We start from the raw sequence: 12,777 nt of genomic DNA on the forward strand, positions 1-12,777 counted from the left end.
AGTGTAGCTTCTGATGCAGGAAATCTAAATGGGTGTGGAGTTCTTCTTTCCGTTGGGAATGTGGCAGGGGGAATTTTTTCCTTTCCTCCAAAAAATGAGGACGAACTGTATTTGGTGATGGAGAGCTCAAGATCTCATATCGATTTTAATACGATGGGATTCTTTTTCTAAAGTCAGAGTTTGAATTTGAGTTATATCTACCCCTTTGGGTTCTTTTAGGGATCAAATTCCTATCACCATAGGATCTATAATATCATAAACGGAAGCGGGATACCAGCGGTCACCCCACTAATGTTTGGGACAATTTAGGTCCGTTTCTTATAAGTATATTTTACATTGTTTATCAGGTAGGTTAGAGGGAACGTTTAGGACCTCTCTCATTAAGAACATATACACCGGGGACTAATATAAAGTAGGAGTTTGGCAAAATCACCCACAATTTTGTACAGGAAGTGATATAAAAGCCAGTCCACTATAAATGTCTGGTAAGGACAGCTCACCATCATTCCCACTGCTGACATTGGAGTGATAGGATCATTGCAGGCATACACACTTCTATTTAAGTATTGTTTAGGGAAATCCTGAGCCAAGTCCTCACTGTATTTGATTTATATGTAATATTATGAATTTAAAGTAACTTTTTGAATGATGGAATATTGTTATGAATTTGATGACATTAAGGTTATGTATTTGATAAGAACAATATTTATGTATAGGTGTCTCCTGATCCCCTGAGAAGTGTCTGATCAGTGGTTGCATAGTAGGAATCATCATCCCTGTGCATTAAGCCAAATTATTGGGGTATGTACAAAGGGAATTATTGTTCTTATGGTTGAAAAATCATGAGGTTAATTTTTTAATCTTTTTTTGACATTTTGGTTGATTTTGACATTTAGATCATGTACTCTTCAATAATATCTTTCTGACCAGTGGAGCTAATCAACTTTGTTGTGCTTCATTTGGATATGTAGCAATATTATTAAAAAAAATCCTTAGGAAAATGCCGCACTGGTTTATAATAGTAATGGCCCTGTATGTTTTCTTCTAGGCAAATATCCAGTCTGCCATATTATAATTATTTTTGGTGGGAACCATATGTACTTACCTTGTTGCATATCTTGGTATGTATCTTTTATAAATTATCATATCCTCCACCATATAATTATGCTAATGAAACCTTATAACACCGTTCTAATTTGATCTTTTAAAGATCCTGAGGAAGTCCTGCTAAATGACTAAATGTGTAGGGTTTTTAAGGTGATTAGGATACCCTGAATGCATTTGGGAGTCCCCACCACTGAGCTCACATCCTGGGGTGGTTGGTGGCACAATCCTTTACATCTGTCCTGGTGTAACCTTGGTTCCTATAAAAACACCTTGCATTGAATGTAAAGTTCATTATTATTGTATATTTTATACTGGATGTTCAAATAATCATCAAAATGTTTTATTAATCTGAGGCCTTTGGCCACATTCTTGGGTTTTATATTGTTTGGTGTGAGGGTATCTTTGCAGGAGAAACATTTGGTTGAGCATAACCTAAAACTCATCATCCCGGGCTGGGGTTCCAATCAAGTCCTATAAGAATACGTCATTGAACAATTGGATATTCTTCTTCTATAACCAGTTGTGAACTTGATTTTGGACAATTACTTGTGACATCTTCAGCGCACTCTGGTTTCCATTTATATATATATATATATATATATATATATACTGTATATACATATATCTATCTATATGTATATATGTATATATATATATATATATATATATATATATTGTGGCAGTCCAGTCCGGATGCCACCCCGGGCCTTTGCAGGACAGTGCACAACAGTTTGGGTGCCCCGGGCCACAAAACAACCTGGTTTTAGGACAGGACCAAGAGGAAGTCCCAGGGAGGTGTTGGGACACAGCAGGTTGTCATTTGGCCTTAGCACGGACGATTTTGGGTCTCTGGGGTTTGGATGGGACGGACTCCCGTCCATGCAGGTCCGGTTCAGGTTTTGGAGCAGACAATCCCAGCAATCAGGTACACTTGTGCCACACTTTTATAAAGCTTGTTAGAGCAAGGGTTCAGGGCTCCTGTTGCCAACAAGTGGCCAGGCGATAGAGCGCGGGCCAGTGGATTAGAGACAGGGAGCCTGAGATTTGTATACATGCTGTTTGTGAACCGGTGCTTTGTTAAGATACCCACTAAACTTTCCATGATAAAAACCTGTTTGCTGTGCTGTGGAAGTAAAAAGACTGCTTTCCCGATACTACTGTGTCAGCGTCTTGTCTGGTGGAAGGTCGCTTTATTACAATATATACTGTACATCACTTTTCTTCATAATTGTGTATTTTACTAAATACTGATTAAATAACTGACTTTGTGCTTTTCTGTACCCAGGGAAACTGTCTGACAACAAAAGTGAAAAGCCAAATGACTGTTTGCTAGCACAAGTGTTGTTGGCACAGACACAAGTGTTGGAAGTGTTGAATTGCATTGTGAAAGAGGTTGAGTCTATTCGAGAGGACCTGAAGAAGACTGATGACCATGATGCACGCAAGGAGTGGCTCCAGGTCGGCTACGTCCTAGACACATTCCTCTTCCGGGCTTACCTTGCCTTGGTGATAACATATGCTTTGACCATGTTATTTCTTTGGTCTAACTAGTCTACAACAGCACATACTATACAAGTGGTTATTTTATCTTCTGTTAAAGTGTGCATATAGACAGAATGTAATGGGAGATGACACAAATGAGAAAAACATAAGTATAATGAATAAAATTGGCTTCATGTACTCTTTAATGATTGCACAGTTACAAAACGTCTTTAGCTTAAAAAACAATATGGTATCAGGCAGAGGATTTATAGAGAGGAGAGGACCTGTGTACTGTCTCCATTGTGGGCATAGGCGTTTCTATAATGGGTGCAGTGTGTGCGGTGCACACGGGCCCCTGGGTCCAGGGGGGCCAACACAGCACACACTGGATCCATATATTATACTTTCCACTCTGGAGTTCCTTGCTGTGTGGGCACAAATCACTCGTAAAATGGCCGCCGCAACCATTTCTTAGTCATTTGTGCATGCGCACTAGAGGTGTCCATGGGAACAAGGCTCGGGTGCCATGTTCCCAGAGACCTGCTCATGCGCATTAGACTTTGGCATTATGCCAGAGTCTACTGCAGTGACGTGCGGTGAGGTCACTGGTTGGGGATGCACTGGCAGCTAACAAGCCCTCCCCCCCCCCCCCCCCCCCTGAAAAAAAAAAAAAAAAGTGTGGTCCCCCAACACACCAGTAAAACCAGCACTAGGCATAACCAGCCAGGGGGAGTAATGCCACAGCAGGGGAGACCCTCAGTGTGGGGTCCCCCTGCCATAACATTAATCTGCCCCCCAGCCAGTCAGCCCAGGGTTGGAATTCCTCGGAAAGTGGGAACCCCAAAAAATTAAAATGGGGTCCCCCCTCCCGAGCAATAACCAGCACTGGGCTGAAAGCCCAGTGCTATGCCCCGCACCCCTGATGGCGGTGGGTGCGGGGTTTATTGTGTGTTAATAGTGTTCTTTACAGGTGGCCTACAAGTCCCAGTAAGCCTGCCCCAGCATGCTGGCACTTGGAGAACCACAAGTGCCAGCATGCCCGGACACAAAGGGCCTGCTGGCACCTGTAGTCCACCTGCAAAGAATAGTAATATTGTTCTTTACAGGTAGCCTACAGGTCCCAGCAAGCCTGCCCCAGCATGCTGGCACTTGGAGAACCACAAGTGCCAGCATGCCCGGACATAAAGTGCCCGCTGGCACCTGTAGTCCACCTGTAAAGAAAATATTAAAATAAAAACACCACACAAGTCTTGAAAATAAAGACAATATAACTTCTTTATTTTACAAAATAAGATATTTGGTTGCAACCATAAATATAAATATAATTAGAAATTTAAAAATATATATATATAAAACAGGGCAAACACAGCACAGCACTGCATTCGGTATATTACCACTTGTAGAGGCCACACACAGTCTCCTGTATAGAATCCTTTGGAAAATATTGCCACAGTCCAAGGGGTATAGATATCACTTGTGGAGATGTAAAGTCCATACGGAGTGGATGGAGAACCTATGAAGCTTGATTGTGGACAGTTATAGTCCTATTGAAAGCATGGTCTCAAACTCCTCTTGCGGACACCAACAAGTTCCCCGTTTCAGGCGTGCAGGACTTCTAGGCGTATTCCAGAATAGGAGGTTATTAGTTGTAGTGGAGGCCTCTGTAAACCGACGCGTTTCGCTGTGTCAATTAAATCATTAATTAACACAAAAAATAAAACTATATCCAGTTTTGTTAATTGATAATATATGGAGACAAGTGCATATGTATTCGGAAATCCCTTTTCTCTTTTTGTGTTAATTAATGATTTTAATTTAAGTACAGCTGTTAACAATGGGCAATCAGCACAGCCTTTAAAAAGGGCAACTGCACAATGGACACACATACACCTTGACAAAGCTGTTGACACAGCGAAACGCGTCGGTTTACAGAGGCCACCACTACAACTAATAACCTCCTATTCTGGAATACGCCTAGAAGTCCTGCACGCCTGAAACGGGGAACTTGTTGGTGTCCGCAAGAGGAGTTTGAGACCATGCTTTCAATAGGACTATAACTGTCCACAATCAAGCTTCATAGGTTCTCCATCCACTCCGTATGGACTTTACATCTCCACAAGTGATATCTATACCCCTTGGACTGTGGCAATATTTTCCAAAGGATTCTATACAGGAGACTGTGTGTGGCCTCTACAAGTGGTAATATACCGAATGAAGTGCTGTGCTGTGTTTGCCCTGTTTTATATATATATATTTTTAAATTTCTAATTATATTTATGGTTGCAACCAAATATCTTATTTTGTAAAATAAAGAAGTTATATTGTCTTTATCCAGTATATAGCGCTGTATATCTTTTCCAAGTATTTATTCTCAGGGACTAACTATCTCTGTCAACAGCTGCTTGGGTTAAACATCACATTTTGAAGCGCCGGGCTTATTACCTTGGTAATTCCTCCCTTGCAAGTCTTGAAAATAAGCTTTATTAAACTGGGTCTTCACCTGGGGGCGGCGGCCTTTAAGCTCTTTTGCGTGGCCGCTGCCTTCCCAGGGCTTCCGGCGTCTTCACCTGGGGGGGCGCCACCTCCCCAGGGCTTCCAGCGTCTTCACCTGGTGGGCGGCGGCTGCTAAGCTCTTTTGCATAGCCGCCGCCCAGCCAGGACTTCCGGCGTCTTCATTCTTCAGGAGCTCTTCACAGCTCCTCCTCCGCCGTCAGACTGACTCTCCTCCGCCTCGCGCTGACTTATATAAGTCAGCCGGAGGGGGCGGGGCGATGACGCAGCGAGCCGTGATTGGCTCGTGGCGGCCATCTTGAATTTCAAAAATGACGCTGAGGCGCCATTTTTGAAACTGGAACCGCTCCACTGCCAAACTCTGCAGGATAAAGGTAATTTCCGCCGCCGCACCGCCGCCGCAACCCGCACCGCCGACGCCCGCTCCACTGCCGCATCCCGCCGCCCGCACCATCGCCGCATCCAGCCGCCCGCACCTCCTCCGCCAGCGTCGCCCACACAGTGATTGACAGCGGATCCAGTGACGGATCCGCTGGCCAATCACTGTGGCCTCACTGACAGGGACGTGCTTTCATAGGTTGAAAGCACGTCCCTGATGGAAAGCGGCACCACTAATGGTGCCGCTTTCCCATATATTTTCAATGGGCTTTTACAGCCCATGGCTAGTCCCCGCCCGTGCCCACCCCCCGCTCCCCATACTTTCCCCAGTGACAACGGGAGGCACCACGATCGGAGCCTCCCAAACACATATACAAAACAGCAACGATAAGAATAATATTAAGAAGATACATATGGCACAGAATATGTGTCATATGCATCTTCTTTGTATTATCTTAATCATTATGACAGGGGAGGCACTGCCTCCCCTGCCTCCCCTGACTGCACGTCCCTGGTCTACTCCTGCTAGAGAGGACGGGGCCCACAACGGAGGCTGCACATGGGTCCCCTCTATTAAAACGCCCCTGGTTGTGGGCCTCCTCATCTCTGGCAACAAGAAGACTCTGGCATTAAGCCAGAGTCCACTGCGCATGCACAGGTCTCCAGGAACATGGCACCCACACCTTGTTCCAGGGAACATCTCCAGTGCACATACGCAAGTGACTCGGAAATGGTCTCCGTGACTATTTTCCAAGTGAGTCATTTGTGGCTGCAGTGCAGGGCTGCCACAGGACTCCGGAGGGGTAAGTATAATATATGGGTGCATGGTGTGCAATGTGGGCCTTGTACCCATTATAGAAATGCCTATGGTATCAGGCAACCATAGATTCCATGTTTACAAATAGACCCATTGTTATCCAAAATGTAATTTTGAGCAGCTTCCTATAGTTACAGATTCGGAGACAACTATCTGTAACAACCTGTCACTTTGGGTTATGTTCAGCTCTATCTGTAGATTGTAAACTAATGTACATAACTAAATTAAAGGGATTACTATACTGAGAAACCACTTTTATTTAATACCATACTGTATAACTGTTATAGAATACTAATTCTATTTATTGCTGATGCCATACAGCAGAGCTGCCCAAGTGCTTAAAGGGAATTGTCATGTTACGACAATGTGTTTGTTGTCCGAATATTATTAAGAAATGAAAATAAACGAGATTGTGTTGGTTGTCAGTGATTTAATGGCCACATCCCTCCCACTGCACATTGAGCGGATAGCTCTGCCAGACTGTGTGCCAGTGCATTGCAACAAAGACAGTTTTAGTGCAATGACATATAACATAAATTAGCAAGTAAAATAACTAAATGTGCTGAATATTAATATAAACAAAATAATGTATTAAAACTGAAGTATTCAGGAATAAAGATTGTGAAAAAATGTTAAAGCAATATTATGTCACTAGCGCACGCAGTGGGGGGGGGGGGGGGGGGTTCTCAGTACCTAGAAACCCCTCCTGCCACTGATCCATGCTGCAGCTTTCCGATATTTTTTTTTCATATATATATTTTTTTGAGAAGATGGAGGAGCTGGGTTTATGCGGCAGCTGCCTCCTCATAGATACCGGGGATTGGCTAGCAACAGGCTGCATCTATAGCTAGGGGGAGCATCAGCGCGCAGCTCCTCCAAGGAAGTTTACATTTGGCTTTGAGAGCAGGGCTGTCCAGGTGACGCACACTCTGCCTCCATCCTGACAGCTGCAGGTAAAGACTCTGAGGCGCCTGCAGCCCGCATTAAGCTTCACTGTGTGAGGTGAGTGGGCGGGCGGGCGAGCGAGCTGGCGGGGGCCAGATGGCAGGATGCCGAGGGGCACATACATGAACAATGGCTTGATAAATAGCAGGGGTTTCTGCAAACGTGCTTGTGCGGGCTCTATTTCTTCCTCTTTTAAAGTCTCCACATTGATATATAACTATCTATAACTACTATAGGAATGACTGAAGACTTATCCATCACTATATCTATCTATCTATCTAACTATATTGTACATACGTATGCACATATACACACACACACAATCATAGTGAGTGTGTGTGTGTGTGTGTGTATATATATATATATACACACACACACACACGAGTGATGAAAAGTCTGTCAGTGCCACCATATATAGCATATTATATTACTATTGGAAGGCACTGCGGCAGGTTACAGAGTGTATTATACCTCAGTCTCTGCCCCCCTATGCTTGGCTCCACCCCTTTGGAAACCCCCCTTCACAAATCCTGCGTTTGCCCCGTATAACAAAAGAAAGAAAGTAGCAGCGCTTCAATATGGAATTGATACAATTAATATGTATGTGGAAGTATCTTAAAGAGCCAGTGGAGATGAATGGATTGGAGGTAAAAAAACATTCAATTTAATAAAACAATTGACAATACATATAACATACTGATTTACGCTAATAAAATGTTTAAGACAACCAGAACCACCACAAAGGCTGCTATAATAATTGTGTCTGTTCCTTATTTTTGTTGGACTAAAGATGGTATATATGCAGATGAATAACTGGAGGGCTGATAGCACAGTCCTTTAGTAACATTACCACTGGGAAAGCCGCTGGAGGAAGAAGTCCCGGAGAAAAAGTCCCTTTTGAGTGGGTGGAAGTTGCTGGGGACCCAAATCCTCACCAGATGTGCGGTAGCCTCAATTCTGAGCGGATGGACAGTGGTGCCAGTTGGTGATGGTGTTCATCAAAGTGCGTCTGCATACGGCTTTGAAAAAGCTGCAGGTACTGCAGCGAAACGCGTCAGGTGCTACTCCAGACCATCCACCATTCATCTGTATGCTGCTTGTGCTATATCCGGACCTTTATTGGACCTTTACAACCGCATGCAGACGCACTTTGATGAACACCATCACCAACTGGCACCACTGTCCATCCGCTCAGCATTGAGGCTACCACACATCTGGTGAGGATTTGGGTCCCCAGCAACTTCCACCCACTCAAAAGGGACTTTTTCTCTGGGACTTCTTCCTCCAGCGGCTTTCCCAGTGGTAATGTTACTAAAGGACTGTGCTATCAGCCCTCCAGTTATTCATCTGCATATATACCATCTTTAGTCCAACAAAAATAAGGAACGGACACAATTATTATAGCAGCCTTTGTGGTGGTTCTGGTTGTCTTAAACATTTTATTAGCGTAAATCAGTATGTTATATGTATTACTAAATTGTTTTATTAAATTGAATGTTTTTTTACCTCCAATCCATTCATCTCCACTGGCTCTTTAAGATACTTCCACATACATATTAATTGTATCAATTCCATATTGAAGCGCTGCTACTTACTTTCTTTTGTTGTTCTCAGTATTTACAGGACTGACTAATCCTGTTTTTATAGCAGCAGCTAAATTAGAACATCACCCCATTTCTGCGCCTGAATTTAACCTTGGTTTGCCCCGTATGTATAAATGGTACCACACAGGTGCAAATTAGTATTATCGTGGAGTAATTTGTACCTTATTCTCTTAACTGGCTAATATTTTTCCCAAAATTTCCTCCAAATTGTCAATTCTTTTTATTATCAGATGAAATAAATAATAGCTATTTTTACACAATCCAGTATCATTGTATTTAATGGCGAATTTTACTTATGGGCTGTAAGGCTTACCTCCAGGTAACACCCGCCTCCTCAGCTCAGTGTCAGGGAGCCCAGTGGCAAATGCAGGATTTTTATGGGGGAGATTTAATTTGTATTTAAAAAAATTAGTCAGAACACAGATAAATATATGTACATTCTTACCTTACATAACCTTGCTGGAGTCATTGGAACCCGACAGCCTGCACGCGAGAGGTGTCGGTCTCGGCACGGGGTACCTTTGGTTATATAAGGTAAGAATGCACACTTATTTATCTATGTTGTGACAAATATGTAAAATAAAAATGAAACATTGACTACATATTAATGGGAGACTCTGTGTGGATGATGCTGAGCTGCAAATAAATACTATCTGCCATGCCAAAACTGAAGCAGGAGGATGGAAGAAGGTGGATTCCCACACTATGGACCTTATTCAGTAAGGATTTCAAAATTTGCATTTCACAATTCGGCTGTACACGCGTAGTGTTCTTATTGCGCAGGCGCAAGCCAAAATAGCAACAGAAAATGCATACAAATCGTGATCGCAATGTAGCCGCTGTTTGACTGACAGGAGGCCAGGGGTTCTGGGCAGAAACCTGATGTTTTCTGGGTCCGTCAGAAAAACCGCAGGCGTGCCCAGGCGTTTTTAAGGAGGGTCTCTGATGTCAGCGATGACCACTTCCAGCCAGTGGCGTAAGTTCGTCCCAGTCGCCCGGAGGCATGATAAATGTTGGTGCCCCCCTACATATACACACACATACCATATGTAACTATCCGGCACTCAGGGTGAACAGTAGCAGCGTGCTCAGGTACCTTTCCCAACAGTGATATAGATACACATAAAAAGTAGACGCACTCCAAGTCAGTCATTACAATAAAAACAGAAACCAGCATACCTTTATAGTACACCTACATCACTCCCTCACCCGCCAGTAGGTCTCGATGGAGATGCTTTGGCGCAGCGGTGTGCCGATAAATATAAAAAACACACAAACACCTCATTCACTTAAAAGCACACACACGCCTCTTTCACTTAAACATACACACATGCCTCTTTCGTCGGGCAGCTCGGCGGTGGATCTGCCAGTGTGTAGGGCAAATCAGTTAAAGTGACCGCAGTTCAGTTGGTTCCCAGGATTGTAGCAGGCAGCAGTGAATGAGGCCAGTCCTGCTGTCTGTGTGGTCCTGCTCTCCCCCTAGCTCCAAACCACAATGGGCTGCCAGAGATTGTTACTGGAGAGGGGTGCATGCAGCAGCAAGGAACTTGCCATGAGGAGAGTATTTGTCTGCTACTCTAGGGGAGCTCACACGTATCACTGCTTCTGCGGATTAATTATTGCTGGCTCCGAACCATTGCAGTTGGAGGCACCGCCAGGCAGTGCCCCTCCTTAGCTAGTGCCTCGGGCAGGTTCCATCCTGGTCAATAAAGAGATACGCTCCTGGCACTAAATAACCTTCTCCCCCCTACTACACATTGCCCCCCCACTCAGGGGCAAACGTAGGATATGCAGGAGGGGGTTTCCAGAGGGGGGTGGAGCCAAGCATGGGGGTGGAGACTGTGGTGACCCAGTATATGCCAGGTCCATTAAACTAGCATAGAAAGAAAGGCCTACATGTGATGATAGATAGATAGATAGATAGATAGATAGATAGATAGATAGATAGATAGATAGATAGATCAAATGTATTTTAAAATAGTCATAGAGCTATTCTAAAAATGTATTAGAAAACCATCACTGTATAGAAACATGACAATGCCAGGTGCTAGACCTTGAAGGGGTTAGCCAGATAAGGAAACATATATATATATATATATATATATATATATATATACACACACATACATACATACATACACACTCCCCATCCTCAGGTAGCATATGCCGGTGCCCTCTGGTAATAATGAAACAAAGCCATTACCATCCAAATAATACATGTGTCGGCGGCACTCGTAGCTCAGAAAGACTTTGTCTTCAGTGCTTCAACGCTTCAATGGCGTTTACAAGACATTTTCACATTACACATACACTGTATAATTAATATATATATATATATATATATATATACACATATATATATAATATTTGTACACATGTAGCCATGCTCATCCATCTCGCAATGCGTACACATAGCGGCATGGATGATGCAAGTAGTGTGACCGCTGCGCATGTGCGTACGCACATACACTGTATTCCAATGTGCAAATGCCACGCTGCGATCAATCGCAGTGTGGCGCATATGCGCTATCCGTGATGCGTATGCCTGTGCGTACACATCGTGAGATAGAGGAGGCTGGCTACATCTGTAATATATATATATATATATATATATATAAACTTATAAAATATTACTGCATGCTGTATGTATATTTGTGAATTATCTAAGCTTGAAATACAGTACCTTCCTCCAGGAAGGAAGAGTGGGCTGAGTGAATAGAAGCAGAACGGAATGTAAGGGCTGTGGCAGCATCAGAGACAACAGCAGCTGCAGCTGACATACAGCCAGCCCACAACAGGTGTACAACCCGCGATTTGCGGGTCTCTAAAAGGGGCAGGGCCAAATCCAAAAGGGGCGGGGCTTAAATCGCGGGTCTCCGCGGCGGGTTTTTTACAAAAATAATAATAATTTGGTCTGGCAGTGGGGGTTTCTGGGTACTCAGAAACCCCCCCTGCGTGCGCTAGTGCCCCCACTCCCCCAGACAGATCTCCATGTCCCCCTATCAGCCAGTGCACCTCTGTAGGCAGCCTGTCAGTCTTTAAAGAAAAAAAAAAGTCCTGCAACCTGCATGACATTTTACTTTTTAAAGACTGACTGCAGCATGTGCCAACAGTGCAATCAGACTCATTCAGTGGCACCTGACTTTCCCCACTCTGTCTGCCCTCGTGTACCTGCTCCTGTGCACAGGCTGGCAGGCTACAGCTGATGACTGCCTGGGGGATCGCTGTGCAGGCTGCTGAACTCACCTCTCCTGGATGCGCACCCTCTTCCCTTTCATCCTCCGAGGTGCGTGACAGCCGTGACTTCAGTGGCGCGTGTACCGCCTTTCAGTTAGGTGGGACGAGCCTCTTCTCACTACAGTGGCCTCACTAGTAACAGTCTGTATGGGCTGCCTGTCATGCACAAAACCGCGACCCGGTGATGACCTAAGGGGGCGGAGCCACAGATGACAGGCGGCCTCACGCACCAACCAGCCCACCGGTAATTCCCCTGGTGAAGTTAATGGCCCTGGACTCACAGCTCCTCCGTCTGCAATAGCAGCGAGCAGACAGTGGAGAAGTGCCCCCTTGAGGTCAGGAGCCCGGCGGCAGCCGACTCCACTGCCTCCCACAGTTCCGCCCCTGCTTCCAGCCTCTTGCATCACAATAATTGTGGACGACTTTGCCTGACGCAGATGGCAAAGATCTTTGGTGTTCCGGTAACTGCGTATGGTTTTGCAATCAAACCGCATATTGCGATGTATTCTGCAATGGCCGTTTTTTCTCTATTTCTGAGCGGCAACTATTTGATCGCAGCAACTGATCTGCAATCCTTGCTGAGTAGGGTCCTATATGTTTCAGCAACTGGAGTTACAGCAACATTCACACATCAAGCTAAAAGACTGGGAGAGGGTGAAATGTCTGAGTCAAGTCTCTCATTATCTCCCGCATTGA

At 44.5% G+C, this 12,777-nt stretch overlaps 1 protein-coding gene across 1 annotated transcript in view; it reads left to right on the forward strand.

Moving 5' to 3' along the window:
* LOC134965284 (5-hydroxytryptamine receptor 3A-like) overlaps window positions 1–12,777 on the forward strand; it is a 124,860-nt gene that overhangs the window by 97,002 nt on the left and 15,081 nt on the right. The window contains exons 9-10 of the mRNA XM_063941767.1: window positions 2,393–2,613; window positions 2,708–2,839. Coding sequence (XP_063797837.1) covers window positions 2,393–2,613; window positions 2,708–2,839 — 353 coding nt within the window. The remainder of the gene's footprint in view (window positions 1–2,392; window positions 2,614–2,707; window positions 2,840–12,777) is intronic.

Source organism: Pseudophryne corroboree, chromosome 10 (genome assembly GCF_028390025.1).
Source record: "Pseudophryne corroboree isolate aPseCor3 chromosome 10, aPseCor3.hap2, whole genome shotgun sequence".
Classification (NCBI taxonomy): domain Eukaryota; kingdom Metazoa; phylum Chordata; class Amphibia; order Anura; family Myobatrachidae; genus Pseudophryne; species Pseudophryne corroboree.